Source organism: Ceratotherium simum, chromosome 21, assembly GCF_057802395.1.
Source record: "Ceratotherium simum simum isolate JZ-2026a chromosome 21, ASM5780239v1, whole genome shotgun sequence".
Classification (NCBI taxonomy): domain Eukaryota; kingdom Metazoa; phylum Chordata; class Mammalia; order Perissodactyla; family Rhinocerotidae; genus Ceratotherium; species Ceratotherium simum.
Window position 1 is genome coordinate 29491396 of NC_141920.1, and position 26990 is coordinate 29518385.

General features: G+C 42.1%; 1 protein-coding gene across 2 annotated transcripts; it reads right to left on the reverse strand.

Annotated features, from left to right (window-relative positions):
* Positions 1-362: 362 nt before the first annotated feature.
* Positions 363-20695, reverse strand: LOC101407173 (signal-regulatory protein beta-1-like). 2 transcript variants are annotated; one of them, XM_014790138.2, is made up of 6 exons: positions 20549-20695; positions 18813-19169; positions 6182-6496; positions 1821-2132; positions 1150-1261; positions 363-734 (listed from the first exon to the last, which is right to left on the reverse strand). In XM_014790138.2, the coding sequence occupies exons 1-6, from the start codon at positions 20619-20621 to the stop codon at positions 656-658; spliced, it is 1248 nt and encodes a 415-aa protein (XP_014645624.2). In that variant the 5' UTR covers positions 20622-20695; the 3' UTR covers positions 363-655. The 2 variants fall into 2 exon arrangements, with proteins under 2 accessions (XP_014645624.2, XP_014645623.1); XM_014790137.2 differs by lacking the exon at positions 1821-2132.
* Positions 20696-26990: the final 6295 nt, after the last annotated feature.

The window sequence follows — 26990 nt, forward strand, 5'->3', positions numbered from 1 at the left end:
TTCCTTCCTGTGATTGTACTAAATTATTTGCCCATCATCCTGTAGATGGACATTTGGATTGTTCTCAGGTTTTGCTAATTTCAAACCATGCTACCATGTATGTATCTCCTGTGCACATGTGCAAGAGTTTCTTTGAGTATAACTCAAGAGTGGAAATGCCAGGTTATGGTGTATGTGAATGTTCAACTTAAAATTTTCCAGACTGTTTTCCAAAGTGGCTGTGCCCCTTTACATGCCCATCAGCAGCATAAGAAAGAGCCAATTGCTTCTTCATTTTTGCTATTTGATTAGGGACAAAATGACATCTCAGTGTGGTTGGCTTTGGCTTTTCTTGATGACTAATGAGACTGGACATCCCTTCATATGTTTATTGGCCGCAAGTGTTTGCTTTAACCCCACCCACAATGGGCTTTCCTTGAGGAGCCAGGAAGGGGCTTTCAGAACTGCAGGTATGAGTCTCCCCCTGGGCAGGAGCCTGTCCTGCCTCTGCTGGTTTCTTGCTCAGGATCATGGACTTTGTGCCCTGAATCTTGAGAGAAGCTTCTTCCTGCATAGGATGTGAAGCCCACCTCTCACTACTGATATGCCCAGTCCAGGCTGTCACCCACTCTGGGGGCTGCAGGAGACAGGGAGGGGCAGGCACACTGGACAGGTCTCAGAGGGCGGATGAGGCGGGAGAAGCTGCGGTAGCAGCTGCAGGCATCACGGCAAGTGTCCCTCCTGGGTCAGTCCTCCTGAAAAAGACAGGAGGGGATTGAGGGTCCTATGTCACTGAGAAGGGCCTTGCAGTGGCTGTGACCTGCAGAGGAAGCAGGGAGCTGGGGTAAAGCCTTGTTTTTCTCAGACCTCTCCTCAGAGACCACCTCAAGAGTGCTCTCTCTGCACTAGCTTCCTCTCTGTCTCCCTCCTTAAATGCTCCCCCTGCCTGGACCAGGGAGCCTGCATCTTTGTGGATCCTCAGACTGGAGCTGTGAGAGAAAGAGGGGAAGGGTAAAGGTTTTGGGTGGCAACTCTCAGGAACCCTCTGGATTCAACATGCCTTCAGGTAGAGATGAAATTGGAGCACCTTGTTGCTTCTCTCTACAGTGCCCCCTGCTGGCCTGGAGTCCTACCCTTGGGAGCCCAACCCCTACCTGGGGTCCCCCTTACCTGGAAGGGAGGCTCCTCCTGAGGACGTAGATGATGGAAAGTGCAATCAGGGGAATCAGCTTCCAGCCAAGCAGGAGGAGGGTCCCAAAGAGGGAGCTGGATGCTATGGCACCTGTGACAGCAGATATCAGGATGACCTTGGCTTCCTGCTTCCATCACTAAACCCCCAGGCGGACTCAGCCCCACCCTAGACTCAGGTACCAAGACACACCTTGGTCTTGGAGAGAGTCACCTAACCTTTGAGAACCTCATTTTCCTAACCTCGAAAAGGCAAATTATAACCTATACTTTATAATATTTTTGTATCAAATGGAAGCATCCAAGGAAAGTTCCTATAGGTGCTCAGGAATTGAATCTGAATGGCTTTTGGGAGGATGGGTGAGACTTGGGGCAAGATCTTTCATATTATCTTAGTAATTCACAGCACTATCTGGTAAACAGTGTGTCGTTAGGATGCAGCTGTGTGATGAGAGCAATGCTTCCTGCTATCACACTCTGAAAAGGTTGCTATAATTGCCATCCCATTTTATAGGTGAAGAAACTGAGTTTCAGAAAGGTGAAGTGACTTTCCCAAGGTCACACATGAGGAACGTGCAGAGCCAGCATTTGAACCCGGCCTGTGTGTCTCCAGGTCCGAGCCTTGACTTGCTTGGTTTTCCAGCCCTACTCACCCCAACTCGCTTGCTTTTCTCTAAACTCGTTCAGCTGCACGCTGGCCTGGACCCATGTCTGAGCCTCACGCCCCACTTGGCAGGTGAACAGCCCTTTGTCCTCTGAGGCGTTGACCAGGAGATGACTGTCTTGGCTGAATGTACCATCTGGGTTCTTGGTGGGGGTGACAGCCTCACAGGTCTGGAAACATCCGTTCTTCTGCATCCAGGTGATTTGTATGCCTTCGGGGTAAAACCTTTGCACATGGCAGGCGAAGATGGCCGCCTGGAGACTTGGGACACGGTGTATCGATACATTCACTGTGGGCACAACTGAAACAACAGCCCTTCCTTTGTTACTTTCTCCCTTCATGTAGAAGATGCTCAAGGAGCATCCTCGCATTTCTGGGCATTGCACTTGGTTCTCGGGATACTGCAGTGAGCAAGACGGACACGGACCCTGCCTCATGGAGCTGCCGCTCTGGTGTGGTGGACAGGGAGGAGAAGAGCACTCACATCACCCCATAGAGATTCTGAGAGCTTACACAGCGGCAGCTGATCTGGTCTGCAGGTACGGCAGGTTAGGGAAGAGTTTCTGAAAGAAGTAACCTTTGAGCAGAAATACGAAAGATGAACAGGAATTAACTACGTGTGGCAGATTGTATTTTCCAAAAATGGCCACAGCAAGCCCCACAATGTCTTCCAGAACCTTGCCACTCCCAAACAGAAAGGGAGTCTACTTTGCTTCCCTGGAATCTGAGTGGGACTTGTGACTGCCTGATGAATAGAGTGTAGCAGAGGTGACACTGTGTGGCTTCCGAGGCTGGGTTATAAAAGTGGAGTGGCTTCCACTTCGTACTCTTGAGACACTCACCTTTGGAACCCAGCCACCAAGCTATGAGGAAGCCCAAACTAGCCCATGTGGAAAGACGATAAGGAGACACCCATGTCGAGAAGAACCGAGGTCCCAAGCTGACAGCCAGCACCAATGGCCAGACATGTTAGTGAAGGAGGCTTCAGATGATTCCAGCCTGTGAATCATCCAGCTGAGGTCCCAGAGTCATGGAGCAGAGACAAGCCATCCCTGCTGGCCCTGTTCAAATTCCAGACCTGTAGAATATGTGAGGATAATAATTTTGGGGATTTGGAGTAAGTTTAGAATATTGGAATAGGTTTGGGGATAATTTTTTATGCAGTCTTGGTAACTGGAACATGAGGCAAGGGGGCTAGGGGAGGGTAAAAGGAGGGAGGGCACTGGGAGAGACGGGGTGTGTGGAAGTGCATCTCAGGCAGAAGGAAGGGCCTGGGCAGAGACCCTGAGGTGGAGCCTAGAATGTTCCAAGGACAGAAAGATGACCAAAGTGAGTGAGGGGGAGCATGGACGAGATGAAGTCACATTCGCAGCCAGTTTGCAGTCTGTCTACACTTACTGGTGCTGCACTTTCCCCTGGGGGGACATAAGGACATCCTAGGGAGACGTATATTGACAGTTTAATACAATTAATTTCCAGATGCCAAACCCTCATATGACTCTTTCCTGAAATTGATCTGCTTGAGAATGAGCACTAAGGTTGGTTCCCTCTCCTGCTTGCTGTTCCTCAATTCTTCTTCTCCCTTGTTACAAAAGAAAGGCCTTCCTGCACACATCCTGAATCTAGCTATGGTGCGTTGCCCTTGGTGTAAAGACTTTGGGGCAAAAGATAAAATGACAGTTCAACATACTACTGGCCAGAAAGCCGCCTTTACTCAAAGCATCATAAGCCACCCCATCTATCTCATTGCACTTCTGTTAACATTTTAATGATAATGTTAATAATGATTTGTCAAAATTTGTCATATATTTAGATTGTTTTGATCAATTGTGTAATTCAATCCAGAAGTATTTTTTTTTAACACTTAGAGCCTTATGGTCATAAGACAAAACTTTAAGAAATTCACTTTATATGTATATATTTTTTGTTCTAGTTCTCTGTGTGCTCCCAGTCCTCTATGATATATATGCATGTTGTGGTTAGTAAAAGACTTTCAAATAGAAAGTATGCTACACTGGGATAAAGTTCTCCCTGGAATAAGAATAGCAATACAAATTTAGGAAGAAAATGGAATGATATAAAATTTCTAATTTATAAAGTAGCGCTTGTTTATGTATGTTGAAATGGATGATTGTGGAAATCAAATCAGTATGATGTTATTTTTCAATTGAGTATGTTCAGAATGATGTAACATTTGTAATATCCCAGGAGTTCTGTCTTATGCAACTGTTTAAGCATATGATGAACAATTTTAGATGCTACCTTTAAAATATATGATGGGCCATACAGTTCTTCACAATTATTTTAGGGGTAAATGAACAAAAATGGGTGAAGATCCCTGTTGAACATTCTGGTAAGGACTTTTTTTCCTTTTTGTAAGAGCAGTGGTGAGACACTGAAGGGTTTTAAACAAAGGAGGGACATGACCTGGCTTCCTTGATAAAATGCCCTTGGCTGCTGCGGGGTTGGGGGATGGACTGTGGAGGGTCATGCTGGATATGAGAGAGAGGGCTGTTACATCCAGGAGAGAGATGATGTTGGCTTGACCTTGGATATTAATCCTGGTAGTGGCAGTAGAAATGTATGGATTGAGAAGAGATTTTGGAAGGAAATTTGATAGAACTTGGCGATGAATTGGGTAAGAAATGGTATCTAGCTTGACTGACTGGGTTGATGGAGAGTCTCTTCATTGATATGGGGAAGGAGGAGGAGCCAAGGGTTTGGAGAAAGTGGGGAGAGCAGCACCTTGCCCATCTCTAGGCTGACCATGACTGAACCATGTCTCTTGGGGACGGGGGCCCTGCTCTTCTCTGGTATCTCTGCATGGGGAGTTCTTATAGGAGGGAGGTCAGAAATGGTCATCTGAAGAGGTGTTTTATTGGAATCAAATCCCAGCTCACTAATTTAAGAGCCATGTGACCTTGGACAAGTCACTTTTCTTTCTGGGTCTTGATTTCCTCATCTGCATGAAGCAGGGACTCGCAGCTTCTATGGGATGCTCGAGGTAGAGGCTAGAATTCCATTTCCAGGCTGGAGCTCTCTTGTGGTGTCTTTAGGTTAAGCAAAGGCCGACTCCTACTTTGGTTTGGAGGCATTTGATTAAGGAGGAGCTAAACTCTTCTTTACAATGATACCACATATTGTCCGCAATGGGAAGGGGGGATTACTGTGGACACTATGATGGTATTAATGGATGCTCTTTGGTTTTCTCTGGCAGGAGCTGGAGAGAATGTGAGTTGGGGCTCTGGACCCCTGGAAGGAATTTACCCATCTGCAGGAGTGGGATTCTGCTATGCTGAGGTTGTTGAGTGGGGGTGCTGTGGCTAAGAAGAGTGTAGATCCCTTGGGAAATGCCTTGTGAAGGCCTGGGCGGGTGCACTTCCCCAGGAGTGAGGTTGATTTCCTTTGCCTGTCCTTCCGTATTTCTGCAAAGTCTGATTCAACACCATAGCCAAGGGCTTTGGCTTTATGAAGTCAGAGCAAGAAAGGTGGAGGCTTGGCCTTGCCTGCATTTTTCCCTCCCCTGATGCCAGGGCGGGTTTAAGAAGCTTGTTTCAAAGGCATTGACTGGCAGCAGAGCAGTGGTGGCATGGTGGTTTGGACAATGTTGTTAGGAGTCCATGTGGAGAATCCAAGTGGGAGAAATGTCCTTGCTGTGGCCTGGAAGGCCTGTGTGATCTGGTCCCTGCTTCTTTCTCTCCAGCCTCTTCCTTTTCTATGCATCCTTCTTCTCACTAACCCACTTGAGCCTCATCCCTGCTCCTCAAACAGGGCTTGCTCTCCACCACTCCCGTCCTCTGCCTACAACACTCTACTTTTTGCCCATCTGACTCCTTTTCATCATTCATGTCTTGGCTCAAACATCACTTCTTCAAAGAGGCATTTCTTGAATAAACTAGATTTCTCCTGTTTTCATCTATTCATTCAGTACTCTGTTCTTTTCCCTCATAGCCAGTGTTAGAAGTCATAACTGTATAAATGTTTGCATCTTGGTTGATGGGGTACACATGACTTTGAACTCAGTGAGGCAGAACCACATGTGTTCTGTTTATCGTGGAATCCTCAAAGCTAGAATAAAGCTGCCACACAGCATATGCTCAGTAAACACTTGCTGAGTGAATGATTGAACTTCAACCTCCCAAATACACTAGAGGGAAGGGAACTCTAGAGAAGGACCCAATCACGGCATTATGTGGGCAGGGGATGGTTGTATAAGATAGAGAACCTCATACCCACTTCATGTAGGGTTTAGTGAAGAGTGAATAGGAAGACGGAGTGGAAGTGCTCCAAACAAGAACCTGTGGTGGTCACCTAGGGTTGGCCATCTGGGTGGGTGATGGGGATGCTTACCGTGGAGGAATTTGGAGATGTTCACATGGCTACTGAGGGGGCTCTGCAATTCACTGTGAGCCACTTGGCAGGTGACCTGGGAGTGGAGTGAGGAGAGGGCAAGAGTCACCAGGGTGGTGCTGATGATGGTGTAGGAGAAAGCGTCTCCAGGTGGGAAGATGTCAGTCTGACGGGCTGGAAGCTCCACTCCATTTTCAAACCATTTCAGATATATATTTTTGGGAAAGAAGCCAGTTGATGTGCAGGTTAGATTCACTTCATCTCCTGGGCTGGCCCTGTTTGAGGGACCAGAGACCTCTGGAAGAGAGGGCTTAGCTTTGATCATGCAAGGAGGAGAGAGACATGAGAGAAATGAAGATGGTAAGTTACTCTGTAGTACAATACCTGCCCTTATGGTTCATCCAGCTAGACTTATCACCCCAGTCTCTCATCTCCACTTTTCTCCTTTTCATAATTTTTAAATGATGCTTCTTATGATAACAGCTTGCCAACTGGCCTGACTGACTTTGCTACTCAACCCTTCCAACCTGCACTCAGAAACCAGACCACGGTGATCGTGCTGAAATGCAGATCCGACCTTGTCGTTCTCCTTCCCCTCCTTCCCAAAGTACATTGTATAAATGTCATGTAAGGTATATAACGAAGGACATCAGACCCCTAGCTTCATCTCCTCGAAAAAATGATAGATCAACCACTTTTAAATATTTTTCCCGATTCTGTGGAAACTTCTCTCTGTGTTTCTAAATAACAAGCTTATACTATTATTTCTCTATTTTTCAGTTTTATATATTATGGATAGACCTACTATTATGGAAGATGATGATTTAGCTCTCTTACATCTGCCTCTGCTTGCCATTCACACTTCCCCTGCTCACATCCTCCTATCATAGACACATCAAAATCTTTTATCAGAATTTGAATTTATATTATGATGACCAAAGGAGCATTGTTCACAACTGGGCCATGTAATACATCATGATTATATTTCCCTTCTTGTATAGCTTTCTGTTTTCCCAGGAGCGTTTTTAATGGTCTCATCTTTGTTTTTCTTTTGAGGTAAAATTGGTGTATAAGTCTCATGTGTACAACATTATAATTTGATATTTGTATACTCTACAAAGTGATTACTACCGTAAGTCTAGTTACCATCCTTCAGCACACAATTGACCCCCTTCACTCATTTCACCTGCCCTCCACCAATCTGTTCTTTGTGTCTATGAGTTTGTTTTTGTTATGTTTGTTTCATTTTTTAGATTCTGTCTGACTTATTTTGCTTAGCTAAATACCCTCAAGATATGGCAAGATTTCATTCTTTTTTATGGCTGAGTAGTATTCCATTGTATATATATATATATACCACATCTTCTTTATCCATTCATCCTTCAGTGGGCCCTTGGGTTGTATGAATGTCTTGGGTATTTTAAATAATGCTGCAATGAACATAGAGGTGCATATCTTTTCAAATTAGTGTTTTCATATTCTTCATATAAATACCCAGGAGTGGAATAGCTAGATCATATGGTGGTTGTATTTTTTTATTTTTTTGAGGAATCTCCATAGTGTTTTCCCCAGTGGTCACACCAATTTACCTTCTCACCAACAGTATATGAGAGTTCTGTTTTTCTCCAACATCCTCATCAACACTTATTTTTTATCTTTTGATAATAGCTGTTCTGAAGAGTGTGAAGTGATATCATGTTGTGGTTTTGATTTGCATTTCCCTAATGATCAGTAGTGTTCATCCATCTTTTCAAGTGCCTGTTGGCCATCTTAAGTCCCCTTTGGAAAAAGTTCTATTCAGAACCTCTGCCCATTTTCTAATTGGGTTTTTGTTTTTTGTTGTTGAGTTGTATGAATTCTTTATAAATTTTGGATATTAACCCATTATCAGATATATGATTTGCAAATATCTTCTCCCATTCAGTAGGTTGACTTTTCATTTTGTTGATGGTTTCCTTCACTGTGGAGAAGCTTTTTAGTTTGATGTAGTCCTATTTGTTTATTTTTGCTTTTGTTTCCCTTGTCTTTGGAGTCAGATCCAAAAAAATATTGCTAAAACTAATATCTGGGAGCTTACCACCTGTGTTTTCTTCTAAGAATTTTATAGTTTCAGGACTTACATTCAATTCTTGAATCCATTTTGAGTTAATTTTTGTGTATGGTATAAGGTAGGGCTCTACTTTCATTCTTTTGCATGTGGCTGCCTATTTTTCCCAGCACCATTTATTGAAGAGACTCTCCTTTCTCCATTGTATATTTTTGGCTCCTTTGCCGTAAATTAATTGTCCACATACATATGGGTTTATTTATGGCCTCTCTATTTTGTTTCATTGTTCTGTGTGTTTGGTTTCTTTTGGCAAGGACGATTGGACCTGAGCTAACATCTGTTGCCAGTCTTGCTCTTTTTTCTTTGTATGTGGGATGCTGCCACAGCATGGCTTGATGAGCGGTGTTTAGGTCCATGCCCCAGATCCGAACCCATGAACGCCGGGCCACAGAAGTGGAGTGCATGAACCTAACCACTATGCCACCGGGCCAGCCCCTCTGTGTGTTTGTTTTTATGACAGTAGCATACTGTTTCCATTACTATAGATTTTTAGGATAGTTTGAAATCAGGGATCTTGATACCTCCAGCTTTGTTCTTCTTTTTCAAGATTGCTTTGGCTATGTGGGATCTTTTGTGGTTCCACACAAATTTTGGAATTATTTTTTCTAGTTCTGTGAAAAACTCCATTGGAATTTTGGTAGAGATTGCACTGAATCTGTGGATTGCTTTGATAGTATGGACATTTTAACAATATTAATTCTTCCAATCTATGGACTTGGAATAGCTTTCCATTTATTTGTGTCTTCTTCCATTTCCTTCATCAGTGTCTTATAGGTTTCAGAGTACAAGTCTTTCACCTCCTGTGTTAAATCTATTCCTAGGTATTATACTCTTTTTGATGCAATTGTAAATGGAATTGTTTTCTTAATTTATTTTTCTGATGGTTTGTAAGTGTATAGAAAGGGGACAGATTTTTGTATATTGATTTTGTATACTCCAACTTTACTGAATTCATTTATTAGTTCTAACAGTTTTTTCTGTGAAGTCTTTAGGGTTTTCTATATGTAGTATCATGTCATCTGCAAATCGTGACAGTTTTACTTCTTCCTTTTTGATTTGGATGCCTCTTGTTTATTTTTCTTGCCTAATTGCTATGGCTAGGACTTCCAATGCTATGTTGAATAAAAGTGGCAAGAGGGGGCATCCTTGTCCTGTTCCTGATCTTAGAGGAATAGCTTTCAGCTTTTCACTGTTGAGTATAATGTTAGGTGTGGGTTTGTCATATATGGCCTTTATTATGTTGAGGTATGTTCCTTCTATACCCACACTGTTGAGAGTTTTCATCATAAATGGATGTGGTTTTTTCAAATGCTTTTTCTTCATCTATTGTGATGATCATATTGTTTTTACCCTTCATTTTGTTAATGTGGTGTATCACATTGATTGTTTTGTGGATGTTCAACCAAGCTTGCATCACTGGAGTAAATCCCTCTTGATCATGGTGTATGATCCTTTTAATGTATCGTTGAATTCTGTTTGCTAATATCTTGTTGAGGATTTTTGCATCTATGTTCATCAGGAATGTTGGCCTGTAATTTTCTTTCTTGTGGTATCCTTGTCTGGTTTTGGTATCAGGGTAATGCTGGCTTCCTAAAATGAGTTTGGAAGTGTTTTCTCTTCTTCAATTTTTGCAAGACTCCGAGAAAGGACAGGCATTAATTTTTCTTTGAATGTTTGGTAGAATTCACCAGTGAAGAGGTCTGGTCCTGGTCTTTCGTGTCTTGGGAGGGTTTTTAAATTGCTAATTCAATCACCTTACTAGTAGTTGGTCTATTAAGATTTTTCTATTTCTTCATGATTCAGTCTCAGAAGATTGTATATTTCCAGGAATTTGTCCATTTCTTCTAGGTTATCCAATTGTTGGCATATAGTGATATGATGCTATGATACTGTTCATAGTAGCGACTTATGATCTTTTGTATTTCTATGGTATCAGGTGGAACTTCTCCTCTTTTGTTTCTGATTTTTTTTTTATTTGAGCCCTCTTTCTTTTTGTCTTGGTGAGTCTAGGCAAAATCTTGTCAATTTTGTTTATCTTTTTGAAGAACCAGCTCTTAGGTTCATTGATCTTTTCTTTTGTTTTGTAGTCTCTATTTCATTTATTTCCACTCTGATCTTTATTATTTCCTTCCTTTCACCGACTTCAGGTTTTGTTTTTCTTGTACTAGTTCCTTTAGTTGCATGGTCTCATTCTTTTCATTTGCTTAGTGTTCTGGGAATATATGATATATTCATCCCCAGACTTTCTGCCAGATTGGTATAACTCCTCCCAGTATGTATGAAACTGCTAAATATTGTAGTGGACTTCAGTTTAGGGTACATGTATATCTAGGAGGGTACAAAGACTTCTCAGGAGGCTACACAGATGTGGAATTTTTTAAAAAAATCTTTTTAATATCATAATTTATAAATACATAAAAATAGAAAGTACTCATTGTGGATAATCATTAACAAATGGCCAATCTTGTTTCATCTGGACTTCTCCTACCATCCACTGGGTTATTTAAAGCAAATACCAGACACTCTATCATTTCATTCACAACTACCTCCACATGTATATCTAAGAGTTAAGCCTTTTTTAAAAACGTAATCAAAATGCCATTATCACAATTAAAATTTAATAATAATTAATAATAATTCCTTATTATTAAATACCACTGTAATTGGTCTGGAGGACCTAGTTGATTAGAACAAGGTTCATAATTTTGGCAAGAATACTTCATATGTGGTGCTGACAACTTTTTATTGCATTACATTAGGAGACATGTGGTGTCTAGGTGTCTCTCTTTTTATGGTGTTCAGATTGATTAGTAGCTTTGGGTGCAGTCAGCTTGATCCATGTGTTATAAAGTCCCCCACCAGCCTTTAGCCCAATGTCTTTAACAAGTGTAGATAATTATTGTCTAGATCCATCATTTCGTTAGGGGTTTCACACTGGTGATAGCTTAATGCTACCATTCCTTCTGTCTTCATTAGTTGGAATTATTCTTTCCCCCATCAACCATTTTTGGTTACTCTGACATACAGTTCATAGGGGAAAGGCAGGAAAATTCCTCTGCTTACCATCTTTTGGATTTCAGAACAATGAGTTGGTGCCTTAGCACCTCGCAAGGTGACCAATGAGGTTTCATCTATTTTCATATCATTATGAAATCATGGATTTTAACATATTTGATGGATGTCAATCTATTATAATATTTATCCATTTTAATGCTCAAATTGATCTATCTTGGTGGGATTCTCCTGTAAGTGACTTCCTGAGTCTTTTTTGATATAACTTCAGTAGACATTGGTAGCTTCCTTGCTTTCTGGTGCAACAAAATATTCTAAGCTCATTTTGCACATTTCCTCTTCAAGATCTGAAATGAGTCATTTCCCTAAGGAGCTGTGGTTCTTTTTAGAGACCTGCTATTTAGAGACCATAATCTGTGTCCTAGCAGTGCTCATTACTACTGAGTTGTCATTGCTTCCAGGTCTTTTTGGTGGACAGAGCTATGAAGTAAGTATTTTTTACGGAGAAAAACAATTAAATGAGTTAATACTGATAGTTCTTTTTTTTTTTTTGTGAGGAAGATCTGCCCTGAGCTAACATCCATGCCCATCTTCCTCCATTTTATGTGGGATGCCGCCACAGCATGGCCTGACAAGCGGTACATCGGTGCACGCCCGGGATCCGAACCCTGGTTGCCAGCAGCGGAACGCGTGTACTTAACGGCTGCACCATGGGGCTGGCCCCAATACTGATAGTTCTAATTCAAATTTAATACAGCTGTTTAACCTAACTTCTTTGATTCTGTTCTTTATCTGTCTCTCATACTGAATATACTAGTTCCCAAGGACATTAACACAATAACTAATTTACATTATACTTCAATTCATGTATGACACTTATAAATGCCAACAGCAATATTATTTCCAAACAGTATAAATATTGAATAGAATTTGAGATTTCTTTGTGGTCTTTTGGTACTTAGGTTTGTTTCACTCTAGATATAGATACACATTATTATGCGTAGCATGAAATCTCCATGGCCCACCCAAATTCCTTGAGTTTACAACTCCAGGGCACTCAGGACTACTTCCAAATGCCGGTATATACATGTTTTTACCTTTAAAAGTTTTTTGGATGGTTGCTTTTATGGAAGGTTGCTTGTGCACATGGAACCCTGGAAGTACTGGGCATCTAACACCCTCTGGGAGCAGCTGTCAATCAGTGAGTGAGAGGGAGTTGGTATATAGTTATCCCAAACTCCTTTCCTCTCGATAGGGATAAATCTGAGACTTGTGTTCTGTATCCGTATCATTCCCGGAGTTTCCCAACTGGATTAAGCTCCAGTCACCCAGAGCGGTAGTGGGCTTGATGACACCCTTTGTTGACTGTCTGACTTCACCACTTTCCTATTGGTGGTCCTTCACTCAAATCCTTGTCTCAGGGTCTGTTTCTTGGTGAATCCAAGGTAAAACTCTATGTTCTAAAGTCCCTTGAAATAATTTGTCTTTGTCTGGTGAAGCCATCAATTTATAGGTAGCTCAGTTAGTTTCATTGTTGATTTAGTAATTTAGATACTTAGGAATATTTTTTTCATTTTAAATTTTGTTTATTTATTTTTAAAAATATTCATGTGTTTACAAAGTCGAAACCTAAGTCAAGGTACAGTCAGAAAAGTCTAGGTTTCATTCTTATCCCTTCTATCCTATTTTTTCCCGCCTCTATAGGTAAAGTTTTAAAATTAGATTTTGGTTTATTCTTCTTTTTAAAAAAATATAAGCAAACATGTATATGCTTGTTGTTCCCACCCTTCTTACAATAAGAGGTAGTGTGCACCACATAGCATTCTACATGTTGCTTGCTTGTTTGATGATATCCATGGGTCCCTCCAAAGCAGTGTGCTAAGTTCTTCCTTTAAAACTTCCTTTTAAAGTTGCCTAATATGCTGTTGTGTGGCTATACCATAATTTATTTAGCAACTCATCCTTTATTCTTACAAATAGTGTTGTAACGAAGAGCCTCAGCATAAGTCATCTTGTGCTTATGTTAGTGTATCTTTGGGATAAATTTCTAGAAGTGGGATTGTTGGGTCACAGGGTAATGTGTAATTATGTAATATGTATATGTAGTATGTAATTTTGCTAGATATTGCCAAATTCACTGCCTTATGAGTTATATGATTTTGCGTTTCTACTAACAAAATAGGAAGTATCAGTTTCTCCATAGCTCCCCCAAAAGAGTATGCTGTTAAAGTTTTGGATTTTTGGCCACGCAGATAGGTGAGAAACTGTGTCCCAGTGTAGTTTTAATTTGCATTTCTTTTTATATGAGGGTGGTTGAACATATTTTTATATGATTGAGACATTTGTATTTCATATTCTATGAATTGTCTTTTCCTATTTATTGCCCATAATTCTATACAGTTGCTTATCTTTTTCTTCTAAAAATTTAGAAGCTCTCTATATATTAGGGGTGATTCTTTGTCTATATTATATTTTGTAAAATATTATACACACATCCACACAGAAGTTTATTTTTGTACAATATGGTCAAATTATCATTTTTTTTCTCATTTGGTTCTGCGGTTTGAACTGTACTTGGGAAGGTTTTCCCCACTTCCAGATTATTAAAAAAGTCACACATAGTTTCTTCTAATACTTGCACAGTTTCATTTTTTACATTTAAATCTCTGATGCATGTGGAATTTATTTTGGTGTACGGTGGGAGGAACTGTATACATTTCTGGATTTTTTATTCTGTTCCATTGGTCTGCCTACAAATTATCTTTACGCTTTTTTTGTTTAAAGAAATCAATTGACCATATGTATTGGTTTATTTCTGGGATCTCTATTCTGTTTCATTGATCTACTTGTCTATCTTGATGCCAATGCTACACTGTATGACTAATGATTCTATGTTAATGAGGGATATTGGTCTACAGTTTCTTCATCTGCTTTTAGTATCACAGTAATGCTGGCCTTAAAGATTGAGGAGCTTTACTTCCTCTTAAATTTTCTGGAAGAATTTTTGTAGAATTGTTAGTATTTCTTCCTTAAATGTTTGGTCAAATTCCTCAGTGCTGTCATCTGGGCCTGGACTATTGTTTGTGGGGGGCTTTTTAAACGACAAATTCCATTTCTTTAATAAATATAGAGATAATTGGGCTATTTACTTTTTCTTGAGTGAGCTTTGGTAGTCTGTGTCTTTCAAAGAGTTTGTCCATTTCATCTAAGTTGTTGAGTTTTTTGGTATAAAGTTTTTCATGAAGTTCTCTTATAATCTTTTTAATATCTGTGGAGTCTGCAGTGATGTCACCTCTTTCCTTCGGTTATCGGTAATTTGGTCCCCTCTCTCTTTTTTCCTGATTGACTGTGTGGCTAGGAGTTTATTGATTTTACTAATTTTCTCAAAGAACCAGCTTTTGGTCTCATTGATTTTTCTCTGTAGTTTTCCATTTCCTATTTCTGATTTCTGTTCTTTTCTTTATTATTTACTTTCTTCTGCTTACTTTGGGTTTCACTCCTTCTTCTTTTTCTAATTTTTAGGTCACTGACTTGAAACTTTTCTTCTGTCCTAATGTAGGCATTTAGTGCTATAAATTCCCACTAAGTACTATCTTGGCTGCATCCCACAAACTTGGTATGTTGTGCTTTCATGTTCATTCAGTTTAAAATACTCTCTAATTTTCCTTTTATTTCTTCTTTGATAACATGTTATTCACAAGCATATCATTTCATCTCCAGTTGTTTTGAGATTTTCCAGAAATCTTCTTGTTATTATTAATCTAATTCTTTTGGTCAGAGAACACATTTTGTATGACTTGACTCATTTTAAACTTACTGAGACTTCATTTATGTCCCATAATAAGATACATCTTGATAAATGTTCCCTTTACACTTGAGAAGAATGTGTATTCTGCTGTTTTGGAGTGGAGTGTTCTATAAATGTCAGTTCCTCAAATATGTTGATAGTGCTGATCCAGTCTTCTAGATCCTTTTGATTTTATGCCTACTTGTTTTGCCAATTATTGAAAGAGGAGTGTGAAATCTCAGACTATAATTGTGGATTTATCTATTTATCCTTGCATTGGTATGAGTTTATGTGTCATGTGTTTTGAAGCTCTTTTATTAGGTGCATAAATGTTTAGGGTTATTATATTACATTTTCTTATTTTTTTTTAATGCTTTAAAGATGTTTCTCCACTGTCTTGCATCATTTTCAGTGATAGATCTGCTGTCATACTTATATTAGTTCCTTTGCATCTAATATTTCCCTTTTCCTCTGTCTCCTTTAAAGATCTTTTCTTTCTTACTGATTTTATGCAATTTGATTGTGATGCACCTTGGGTGCAGTTTTCATGTTTCTTGTGCTGGGGTTCACTGAACTTTTTGGATCCGTGGGTTCATAGTTTTCATCATATCTGGTTATATACAACCATTACTTCTTCAAATATTCTTTCTGTCCCTTTCTTCCTTGGAGTCTTCAGTACATATTTATTAGGCGACTCGAGGTTTTTTCATAGCTGACTGAAGCTCTGTTTATCTTTTCTCAGTCTTTTATCCTGTGTCTTTAAGTTCAATAACCTTTTTTCTTCAGTATCTTTTCTGCTGTTGACCCTTCCAGTCTATTTTTCATCCTAGACATGGCAGTTTCATTTCTAAAATCTCAATATAGATCTTTAAAAAATATTTCCATGCCTCTATTTCACATATTCTGTATTTCCTGTAGCTTCTTGAACATATAGGGTGTATTTATAGTAACTTAAATGTCCTTATGCACTAATTTTATCATCTGTGTTTTCTGGTTAGGTTCCCAAAGGTTGATTTTTCTCATTATAAATTGTATTTTTCTGCTTCTATCATGCTTGGTAATTTTTTATTGCATGCCAGATGTTGTGAATTGTACTTTCTTCGGTGGTGGATGTTTTGTATTCCTATAAGTATGCTTGCACGTGTTTTGGGACATGGTTAAATTACCTGGAAACAGTCTGATGTTTTCGTGTGTTGTATTTACACTTTGTGAGGCAGGTCCATAGCATCACTTGGCCTAGGGCTAGTTATTTTATCTTTACCAGGGCAGATCCCTTCTGCGTACTTTACCAGATACTCCATGAGTTATGAGGTTTTCAGTCAGGTTGGTGGGAGCAGGCAGTATTCTCAGCCTTGTGTGAGCTCCGGGGATTCTTCCCCTGGGACCATGTACCTACACTCATGTGTATGTATGTCCTCAGGTACATACACTCTTTAGTACTCAGGTGAATACTCAAGATCTTTGGAGTTCTCACTCTGTGAAGCTCTGTCCTCTTTGGTGCTCTACTTGGAAAACTCTAGCTACCTTGCCCTCCTTGGACATCCAGCTCCTTCTTATCAACTGAGGGAGACCTCCAGGCTTCACCTGAGTTCACTCTTCCTGCATGGTGGCCTGGAATCTTTCTCCAAGAGTAAGCTGGAGGTAATCTTGGGTCTCACCTCATTTGTTTCTCATGTCTCAGAGGTCATTGTCATTTGTTGCCTGATATTCAATGTCTTGTCAACCATTGTTTTGTATAGTTTGCCCATATTTCTAGTGGGCAAGTAAATCCAGTCCCTATCATTGTTTTGGTAGAAATTGGCTTAAGTATTTAATTTAATTTAAATTTTCTATTGTATTTGTGCTCATCCTTTCCATTATATCTTCCAACTGGTTTTGTTTGTATGAAGGTTATTAATTTCTGTATGTTGATTTTATAACAAGCTACATTCCTAAATTATCTTATTGTTTGTAAAGCTTAATGTTGATTCTATTAAGTTTTCCAGATACTGTATCATCTACAAAAAGAAATTGTTTTCCCGTTTCCTTTATAATTCTTATGCTTTTTATTGCTTTCTTCCCTCTCAAAGCTTTGGCTAATACTTCAGTACAATGTTAAATAGTGTTAGAAATGATGAGCATGAGTTTGAAAACTATTTAATATTCTAGCAATTCTATCCTTTTGAGATGTCCCTTTGAAAGCTCTCAGTCCTTCTATTTTGGAATAGTTCGGTGGCCATTCCTATGCCTCTTGCATGGCTGTTATCTTAGGGTCTTCAATCCCCTATTCCTGGTTCCCAATCTTACTTTTTCTTTGTTTAACACCTACTTTGGTAAAGCAAAAAGTGTGCAGTAAAGATAGTTCTTGGTGATCTTGCAAACTTGAAAAATTGGCTGGTTATAGAATTTTAGGTTGGAAATAATTTTCTCTAAGAATTTTGAAGGCACTGCTTCTAGCCTTCCCGCATTCAACGTTGCCCTTAGTCATCTCATGCTGATCACATTTAAATGGTTCACATACAACTTGCTTTTTATTTTCAGCTCTTGAAAATCATTTGACCTTCTCTTTGTTCCCAAAGACGTCCTATCATTCTCTTTGTTTCTCCATTACTCTGACATGCTAAAATTTTAAAGATTCAAAATTTCTGTTGATGTATGTTTCTATGGTTCTGTTAGAGTAAGTTATCACGCTCGTATTTTACAGAAAAAATATTATAATCATTACTGCATCAGTAAAAACAGGCCTGATTAACTGCTCATTTTCCTAGTCTTTCCTTTATGGATGCTGTTTAGAGTCTTGTAGGCTTTGTCTTCAGCCAGGACACCATCCAAGAATACATAGGACTTATAAAAATCAAGGACAAAATTTAGGAAAAGTAAGGATTACATACTGCACGTCAAAAATGTGATTTTTAGGGGCCAGCCATGTGGCATAATGGTTCATGGCCTGGGTTCGCAGGTTCAGATCCTGGGCGTGGACCTACTCCACTCATCAGCCATGCTGTGGCAGCATCCCCCATACAAAGTAGAGGAAGATTGTCACTGATGTTAGCTCAGGGCTAATCTTCCTCAAACAACAACAAAAAAAGAGGAAGATTGTCAACATTTGTTAGCTCAGGGTGAATCTTCCTCAGCAACAAAGAAAAAAAGAGATTTTTAAGATTTTCTACCTCAATAATTTTATCATTCTTTTTTTCTGTGAATCTGTGGTTCTGTGCTTTTTGGATTATGTTTTAAAGTCTGATTGGTTTTAATATTCCTGAATATTGACAATATTCACAAGTATAATAATTATTATGTTACAAGTACTCTTCTAAATTTTTTACGTTTATAAATTTATTTATATTTTTAATCCACAATAAATTCATGATGTGAGTACTAGTATTATCCCTATCTTATAGAAGACGAAACTGAGGCAAGAGAATTTAAGAAACTCACTAATGTCACACAGGTTGTAAATGGCAGAGGTAAAAGTTGAACTCAGGCCATTTGGCCCTAGGGTCTGTACTTTTACCTACTCTGCTGTCCAGCCCATTTAGTAGCCTTTGAAAATTGTAAAACTCTAAAGTGTTAGGATTCTATTGATATATGGCCCTAGGGTTGCATTTCACTCTGCTCCTTCACTATGACTTCTCGCTATCCCCACCTTCTATCCTCAATCTTGACACAAGGGCTAACAAAGGGGGAGTCTTGACTTGTGATTTGTCTTAGACCAGAGGGCTGGATTTTTAGGGATCTGGACTTACCACGCACAAACAACTTGGTGCCTGGTCCAGACTTAAACTCCACGTCATCAGGGCTCCCTTTCTGGAACTTCACACAGTAGTAGATACCGGCGTCTGCTGGGGTGGTTTTACTGATGCGAATGGAAAAGTCCGTGTTGTTTCTCTTTGTGGAGTCTCCTACATTTGTTACTCGGGGGAAGTGGCCTCCTTTGAAACTGTAGATTAATTCACGGCCTGGCCCTGTCCCCCTGAACCACTGGACGTTCCCCACGGGGAGCAGGGAGGTCAGGGTGCAGCGCAGAGTGGCCGTCTCTTCGGCTGCGAAGGATACTGACTTCTCAGGCTGAATCACCTGCAGCTCCTCCGCACCTGCCGCTCCTGGAGGGAAGTACAAGTCAGCTCCAAGTCCCCTGCCTGGCCCAGGGGACTTCTCTTATGGTTTTATTGTGAGACTGAAACTGAAAACCTTTGTAAAACATCTAGGACTGTGCCTGAAGGACCTCCTTCCCTCAAAGTCCAAGGGAGCATCCTGTCCTGGGCATCAGGCTGACGTGGGGTCAGGCCTGGCACCAGCACTGACAAACCTGGTGATTCTGGGATATTCACTCCCTTCCTCTGCTTTCGGTTTCCTCTTCTGTCAAGCATGATGGATCATTCCCCTTTTCCATGAGTGCTGTGACTTTTAAATGAAGACACGGACTTTTAAGGACACAGAGTGCGTGCTGTAATGGCCAGAATCAACGAGATCATTTTTATGTGTTCATATTTGCATTTACTAAACCATGGAAGGATTCAACAGCCAGAGTTTCCATAGATGCTTTTGTGTAACACACAACACTCTAAATAGTTAAATATGTTAACAACTCAATTAAATTTCACCACAACCCTATTAGAAGGCATTATTATGTATCCCCATTTTACAGACAAGAAAATGGAGGCACAGAGAAGTTTAGTATCTTGTCTAACGTCAAACAGACTGTTTGTGATGAAACTTGGATGTGAACCCTGGCAGGTTTGTTTCTAGAAATACCTGTGCTTTATCCACTTAACTAGATGACCTCTCAACTGAGATGTTAGCACTTCTGTGAGGAGGAGGGGTGCCTCGCCTGTCTGCCCCAGTCTGGAGTCAGTTCTGGAGAGAAGAGAGCGGACAGGCAGGAGAAACTCCCACATCAAGATTAAAGTCCTAGGATGCTGAGATTCTGGGAGACTTAATAGTCTAAAAAGCACCAGTTACATTTTTTTTTTTGCTAGTTCTGTATTGTGTGTGTAGTACTTGTGATTTATCTATCTATTCATCTCCATCTTAATTAAGGCAGCTCTGCCTCTCAAGTCTGTGGTCTTCAGCCGGACAGAGGAGTCAAATGCTATGCCTTCATCTCCTCCCTCAGGATGCCACCAGGTCCTGCAGGTCAGGCCCAGGGGGTTCTGGAGCCTTCACAGGGTATCAGGGGTGTGGGAGGTGAGGAGGGGCTGTGAAGCCCTGTCACTGAGAAATGCATGAGTGGGATAAATCCTGTTTAGACTTGAGTAGGAGAGGAAAGGACCCCTTCAAATAATAAGAATTCAGGTGGGATTTGTTTGGGAGATCCTTGATGTAAAAGAAACCATTCAGAGAAATGTCTTAAAGAGGAAGAATCAGTGATGAGAGGCCCTGGAACAGAGATCCATCCACCCAATGCCAATGGAGACACAGTACCACCACCAAACTCAGGTGAGCATCCCTGCACAGTGGTACCCAAGGGCGTGGTGCTCACCTGTGAGTCCCAGCAGGAGAGGCAAGAGCAGGGATGGCAGAGGCAGGGGGAGTGGGAAGACAGGGATGGGCATCGTGGTGGCCCCTGAAGGCTGCTCTGTCTGAATGTTGTTCTGGAGAGACCTAAGACTCTGTGCTTTGTGATGAGAGGGGAACGCTTGTCTCCTGTTATGAGGAAGTGACTATGATGGGAGGAAATGGCTGTGGATTTTGACAGTTTCTGCTTCTAGATTATGAAATAGGAATCAGATACAAGCTAAGAAATTACTGTTATAAGGGTCCCAAGTCTCTAGGAGAGGCCCTGGTAGACCCCCTTACTGCCTAGGCTCTGTCCTCTGGGCCACCCCACTCCATCTCAGAGACACTGGTGGCCCTGCCTCATCCAGGAGCCCCAGGGACATCGTTTGCCATACTGGAGGGTGTGTTCTGTAACTGTCCAACAACTGGGCTCTGATGAACTGCACAGCTGTTCAGGAGGAGGGCCCCTGCAAATGGGGCCTCAGGGGAATGGGGTCCTGTTCTCCCCACTCCAGACGTGTCAGTGGTAAAATGAGCTGTGACTGATATTCGCCCCTGGCTTTGAGAGTTCACCTGTGGGGGAAGTGGCTTTGGGTGAGCAGGGAGTTAGGTCTTTGGTGGGGGAGGGTAGTTTCTGCTTTAGACGATGGAGGAGGCCTGTGTGTGTGTGTTGGGGGGCCTTAGCATGTTCATCCTGCAGGGAGAGTAACACACCCTGAGTCATAGCCGGAAGGAGGGGTGGTTTCTTCTGTGTGCCCCACTCTGGGTCCACCTCTGGGCAGAGGGGAGTGGATGAGCAGGAGAAACTCCCACAACAAGAATTCTCCTCCTCTTTTCTTCTGAGCAGCAACAGCCAGCACACAAGATTGTGTCCAGAGCCTCTCAGCTGTGAGCTCTTTCCTTCTTGGGCCCCATGCCAGACACTGTCTTCTGTGGCTCAGTTTCCCCACTGCTCCTGACCTTTGCCTCCTTCCCAGCACTGACTGCATGTTGGTGATGAGAAGAGGAAGAACCAAAGAGGAAGTGAGAGACAGGATTAGATTGTTCTGTCACATGACAGGTGTCTTCTTCCCTTGAGACCATATTATTCTAGCTTTTTTTTTTTTTTCTGAGAGAGATTCCACATGGAGACCTTGAGGAGGAACTGGCCATAGTCCTGCTCCCTTTAGCATCCATCATCCCAACCCACTCCCTTTTTCAATGGTGACGGATTGTATTCTCCAGAGCTGACTGCAACAATATCCTTGCATGCTCTTTGACACTCCTCCCATGGAGAAATGGGTAAATGTTCCCTCCTCCCTGAATCTGGGCAGGCTTGTGACTACAGCACAGGTGATGTGATGTGACATCTGAGGTTATACCATAAAAATTTCCTGTACTTCTACCTTGCTCTCCTGGGATGCTCATTTTTGGATCTTCCTGCATGCTGTGATGAAGCTGAAACTAGCACATGCACAGAGACCACATGACAAGGACGCGTGTATGAGTTCTACCTGAAAACCCAGCTAAGGTGCCAGTCAATAGTCAGGATCAATTGATAGCCATATAAATGAAGAATTTTCCAGATGATTCCAGCCCCCAGAAGTTATCACCCCTAGCTGAGTCTTCCAAGCTGAGGCCCCAGACCACATAAGCAGAGACAACCTATTCTTGTGACCTGTCTGCATTCCTGATCCACAGCCTCACTGATCATAATGAAATGGTTGTTAATTGCCCCTAAATTTTGGGGTGTTTTGTTATGTAGCAATAGTAACTAGAACACCACCCTTGGCGACCTAGTTCCCCATTCCCACTCATTAGAGTTCCCTCCTTCACTGGGCTTAGTGCTCCTTGCTGGCAGAGGCCATTGATCATGTCATTAGAAGACAGGTTTTGGGGCCAAAAGGGCCTTGGTTGGAATCCTGGACCCACCCCATATGTGCATGACAGTGGACAAGACACCTACATGCCTAATCCTACTGTCTGCTTAGCATCTACAAACCGCTCTCATCACTCACCTCATCCATCAGACTCTTGGTCCTGTGTCCCCATCTCAGTGTCTGACACCCACATCGACTCAGTTAGTCAAGCTGGAAAGCCTTGGTGTCAGTTTGAGAACTCCCCTTCCTTCTCCACATCCTTTCATCTAAATATGTCTTAATCCTCCTGTGTCTCTCTCTCCACTCTCATCTCTGGCTTGGACAGCCTATCAATTTGCCTCACTCACTCTCTCCCTATTTCAGTCTTTTCCTTATGCTGTAGCCAGAGTGCTGCTTTTAAAAGAGAAATCTGATCATGTCATTCTCTTTATGTGGCTTCTCACTGGTTAAGGTAAAATAAGATTCTTCTCACGTGTCCGCCAAATACCTTGCCAGCCTCAACTCCCAGCTTGTTCATTCATGTTTGAGCTCGGCTACACTGGCCTTTATGCAGTGACTCAAACTCCCCCTAATCCTCCCTTTCTTCTTGTACTGGGGATGTCCACCCCCTTTCTCCTCCTTGTTATAGATACACCTACAGCACCCTTAATTACCTACGAGAGTTTGTAATCATGGATGTATATTCCATCTTTACATTGACTACCAGAGTATATGCCTCAATGAGAGAACAGGTTGGGTCTGCACTGTTCCTACTGAGAATGTTTAACAGATGTTTTTGAACCCAGGGGAGATGGCTAGTGGATTCATGGTAAGTGGGTGTGTAGTGACCCCAGGTGTCAGCCTCTGATCTGGCTCTCTCCAGAAGTATTAGAGCCACAGGATCCCTACATTTTCTGGCATCCTACAGCTGCCCTCTCCTCTTTTTATTCTCTCTTGAGGCTCCTCCATCTCTGCAAGCCCTGGGAGCCTGACACTTATTAACGAAACCACTGTGGTGGCTTCACAGCACCCTCATCCCTGAACTCACTTGGTCAGGGCTGGCCTCTACTCTTAGTATCGGACGCTCCCCTGGGTGAATGTTTTTGGGGGACAAAAAGGCACACTTCTTGGATGTCTCTGTTCCTGGTGCCTGGCTCTTGGGTGAGCTCTGGTAGATATAACAGAAAGGAAAGGGGAGGAAGCCTCATGCCTGTGGGATGGGATAAGATTTGGGGATATTAACACAGCAGACTCCCACCATACATTTCCATGCGTTGTCTATACAGACCATTCCCCCGAGCTTCCATTAGAATTACAATCTGAGACTCAGGCATGAAGGGTGAAGGTGGACACAGCTGAGAGCAAAGAGGTGGCTGAGCTCCTGAGTGGGTCTTTTAAGCTCAAAGGCAATGCAGTACATTGTAGAGCTAAGGATTTTGAATGCAAGAGCCAGGTGTCTTGTGGAGAAAAGTTTTTGAATTCCAACTAGTTTATGTTGAAAAAAGTAACCAAAGGCCAGAAGGAAGCATCCAGTTATTCACTCAGCAAGTCTTTATTATGTATCTGGTTGTTCCCAGCTGGTTGTTCTAGATACTGGGGTTATAACAGTGAAGATGAAAAAAAACAGGCAACCCCAATGTCCCCAAAGAGCTGATATGTGTGTGAGTGGGGCCATGTAATAAACAACCAAGTAAATACATAGAATGTCAGATGGTGAGATTGCTTCAAGAAGCATATGGCAGTGTAAAGGGGATAGGAATGCTAGGCTTGCAGGGACTCTTTTATATAGGGCAGTTGGAGAGTCTTTCAAAAATGATGTGATATTTGGGTAGAGACTTGAAAGCAGTGAAGGAGTGAGCTGTGAAGACATCTGGAGAAGAGCATTCCAGGAAGAGAGGAAAACAAAGGCAAGTCTCTGAGAGAGGACTGTGAAGGTCAAGGGCCCATTGTGGCCGGAGCCCAGTGTGCAAGTGAGAAAGTGGTAGGAGATGGAGTCAGAGAGGTGGGGGCAACTCAGGTTGCCATCATAGGTCATCGCTGATGCCCTTGGCTTTACTCTGAGATATGAATAGGCTGTTGGGTTTGAAGAGTGATGGGATCCCTCTGGTTGCTCTGAGGAGAATAACCTGAGGTGTCTACAGGTGGAAGCAGGGAGCCCAGAGTTAGGAGACTATGGCAATAATCCACGAGAGTGATAACAATGACTTAGACCAAGGTGGTATCCATGGAGCTGGTGGGAAGTGATTGGAATCTGGGTCTATTTAGAATATAGAGATGATAAGATGTGGGGTGTGAGTTGGATGTGGGGTATGAGGGAAAAGAGGATCAAGGATCATTCCAAGATTTTTGGCATATGTAGTAGACTGTCTTTAAGATGGCTCCCAATGATCCTGCCTCCTGGAATTCACATCCTTGTACAATCTCTTTCCCTTGAGTGTGGCTGCACCTAGTGACTCAGTTCTAAACGAATAGAAAATTGCAACAGTGATGGGACGTCACTTCCAAAATTAGGTCTCTAAAAGTCTGTGACTCCTGTCCTGCTCATCCTTTATCACTCTCTTGTTTATTCTGAGAAAAATCAGCTGCAACATTGTGAACTGCCCTATGGAGAGATCCATGAGGCAGGGAACTGATGTCTTTGGTCAGTGGCCAGCAAGGGTCTGAGTCCTGTCAACTGGAAGTGAGCTTGGAAGCAGATCCACATCCCCCAGCGAAGCTTTGAGTTGACGGTGTCCCTGGCTGACACCCTGACTACAGCCTTTATGAGCCTCTGAGTCAGAGAACCAGGTTAAGCCACAGTCATATTCCTGACCTAGAAATACTGAGAGAAAACATTTGTTATTTAATCCACTAAGTTGTGTGGTAAGTTTTTAATGCAGCAATAGAAAACTAATACAGCATGCTAGAGCATTTGTGCTTTAAAAGCAGGGTTGGGAAGAATGTAAGATGCTACAAAATGTCTCTTCCCATTATACAGATTCAAAAAACAAACCTAAGCTGGAGAAGTTTGAGCTTCATGTGGGAGACATGTAGTGCTCTAGAGAACTTATACATGATGGTGGGAGTCAGGACCTTTTCTTCTCCATCCTTGGGAGGTGGAATGAGCTCACCAAGGTTTCTTGTTCAACTGCTCCAGGTCTTGTCTTGAGACCCCTCCCTGGGGTCTCTGTGTTGCGGAAAGGTGTGTGGGAGGCAGGTGGCCAGTGAGTGGAGGCATGTGGAGCTCCCCAGACCTCAAAGGTTCCTTCTCTCAGGCTGAGCTCCTCAGGAAGGATGGAGGCAGCAGACAGAAGTTTCCACTGTGAAGGGAAGGGAGCAGCTGTGGGGAAACATGTCCATCTGACTACTCAGTCAGTCATGCAGGTTTCCTGTGTGTCGATTCATGCCAGCATCTGTGCTCAGCTTGGGACAGTGTGGGGAGTCAATATTCAGTCCTGTGACATCAGACACTGCCCCCTCCCTCAGTCCTTCTATTTTCCATGGACACCCCTTCTATTGTCTATGGACATCTTTTGCAAACCCTTGATCAAGCCCCAGTTCCCCCATTATCACAACCAAGGATTCCGGGAGTTCCTGGGAATTAAGAGTGTGTGTCCCTCTCTTACCTCCAGATGAACCTTGGCAACATGTGACCTGGTGGGCCCTTCTTGGACTGACTCCTTTTCTTAATCTTAGCCTGCTCCCAGGCCAGGCTGTGGCCACCACACTGTCCTACCTCCTTGAGCCTCCTCTCAATTTTTAGGCAGGCCCTCTGCTTCCTGCAGAATGGAGGGTTGAGACAAGAGTCTTCTGAGGGCTTGGGAGTCCACACTTGAGGGTCTTAACTTCTTCATCTTTGGTGACAACTGTTACTGCTGCACTGTGTCCTGCCCAAATGTAAGTCAGGAGCCCAGTTAAACACACATCCATATGATACTGCTGGGTGAGCTTTATCTCGAAAACAGGAGGGGCAGCCTCAATCATTTAATCATCTTGCACTATGTTGTTTGCTCCTCAGCGTAGTCCTATGAGATGGGTATTATTTCCTTTAAGTTGCTGAGAAAATTGAGGCTCAGAGATTTTAGGAATCTTTTCAGAGTCACAAAGTGGTGAGAGTCAAACCCACTTGTGTGAAAAACTATGCTCCTCATCGCTCCTCCTCTAAATCCAGAAAGAACAGGATATCCAGGCATCCAGAGGGGAACTAGGAGAACAACAACTCATTAGGGCACAGGAGTGTTTGTCTACACTGGCATCAAGGGAAATATAAATGTGTTCCTGTCGGAAAAGTTTCAAGGCTTCCCTCCTCAGCATAGAACTTGGGCTCAACAGGAACTGAGGAAATACTTAATTCCTCCTGGCAAGAAACCATTAAGGTCATTCAAGGGAATATTGACTTCCTGGGCTTGGGAGGGATCTCAGACATTTTCTGATCCTCCCACCACCCAGTACCTGAAATCCACTTTGTGGATAGATGAGACCTAAAAGGATGTGCAGCAAATCAGAAATAGGAGATCTCTCTGGGGAGTTGGATTGAGTGTACTTGATTTCTAATAGATATTTAGTTTCTAATATATATTTATACAAGTTTGGATTGTTTATATGTCC

Coding starts and splice junctions, on each gene's coding strand:
- LOC101407173 (XM_014790138.2), bottom strand. CDS start 20,621: ATGCCCATCCCTGTCTTCCCACTCCCCCTGCCTCTGCCATCCCTGCTC. Junction 6,497..18,812: donor CACCAAGTTGTTTGTGCGTG/GTAAGTCCAGAT, acceptor GCATGATCAAAG/CTAAGCCCTCTCTTCCAGAG. Junction 2,133..6,181: donor CATCTCCAAATTCCTCCACG/GTAAGCATCCCC, acceptor CTGTTGTTTCAG/TTGTGCCCACAGTGAATGTA.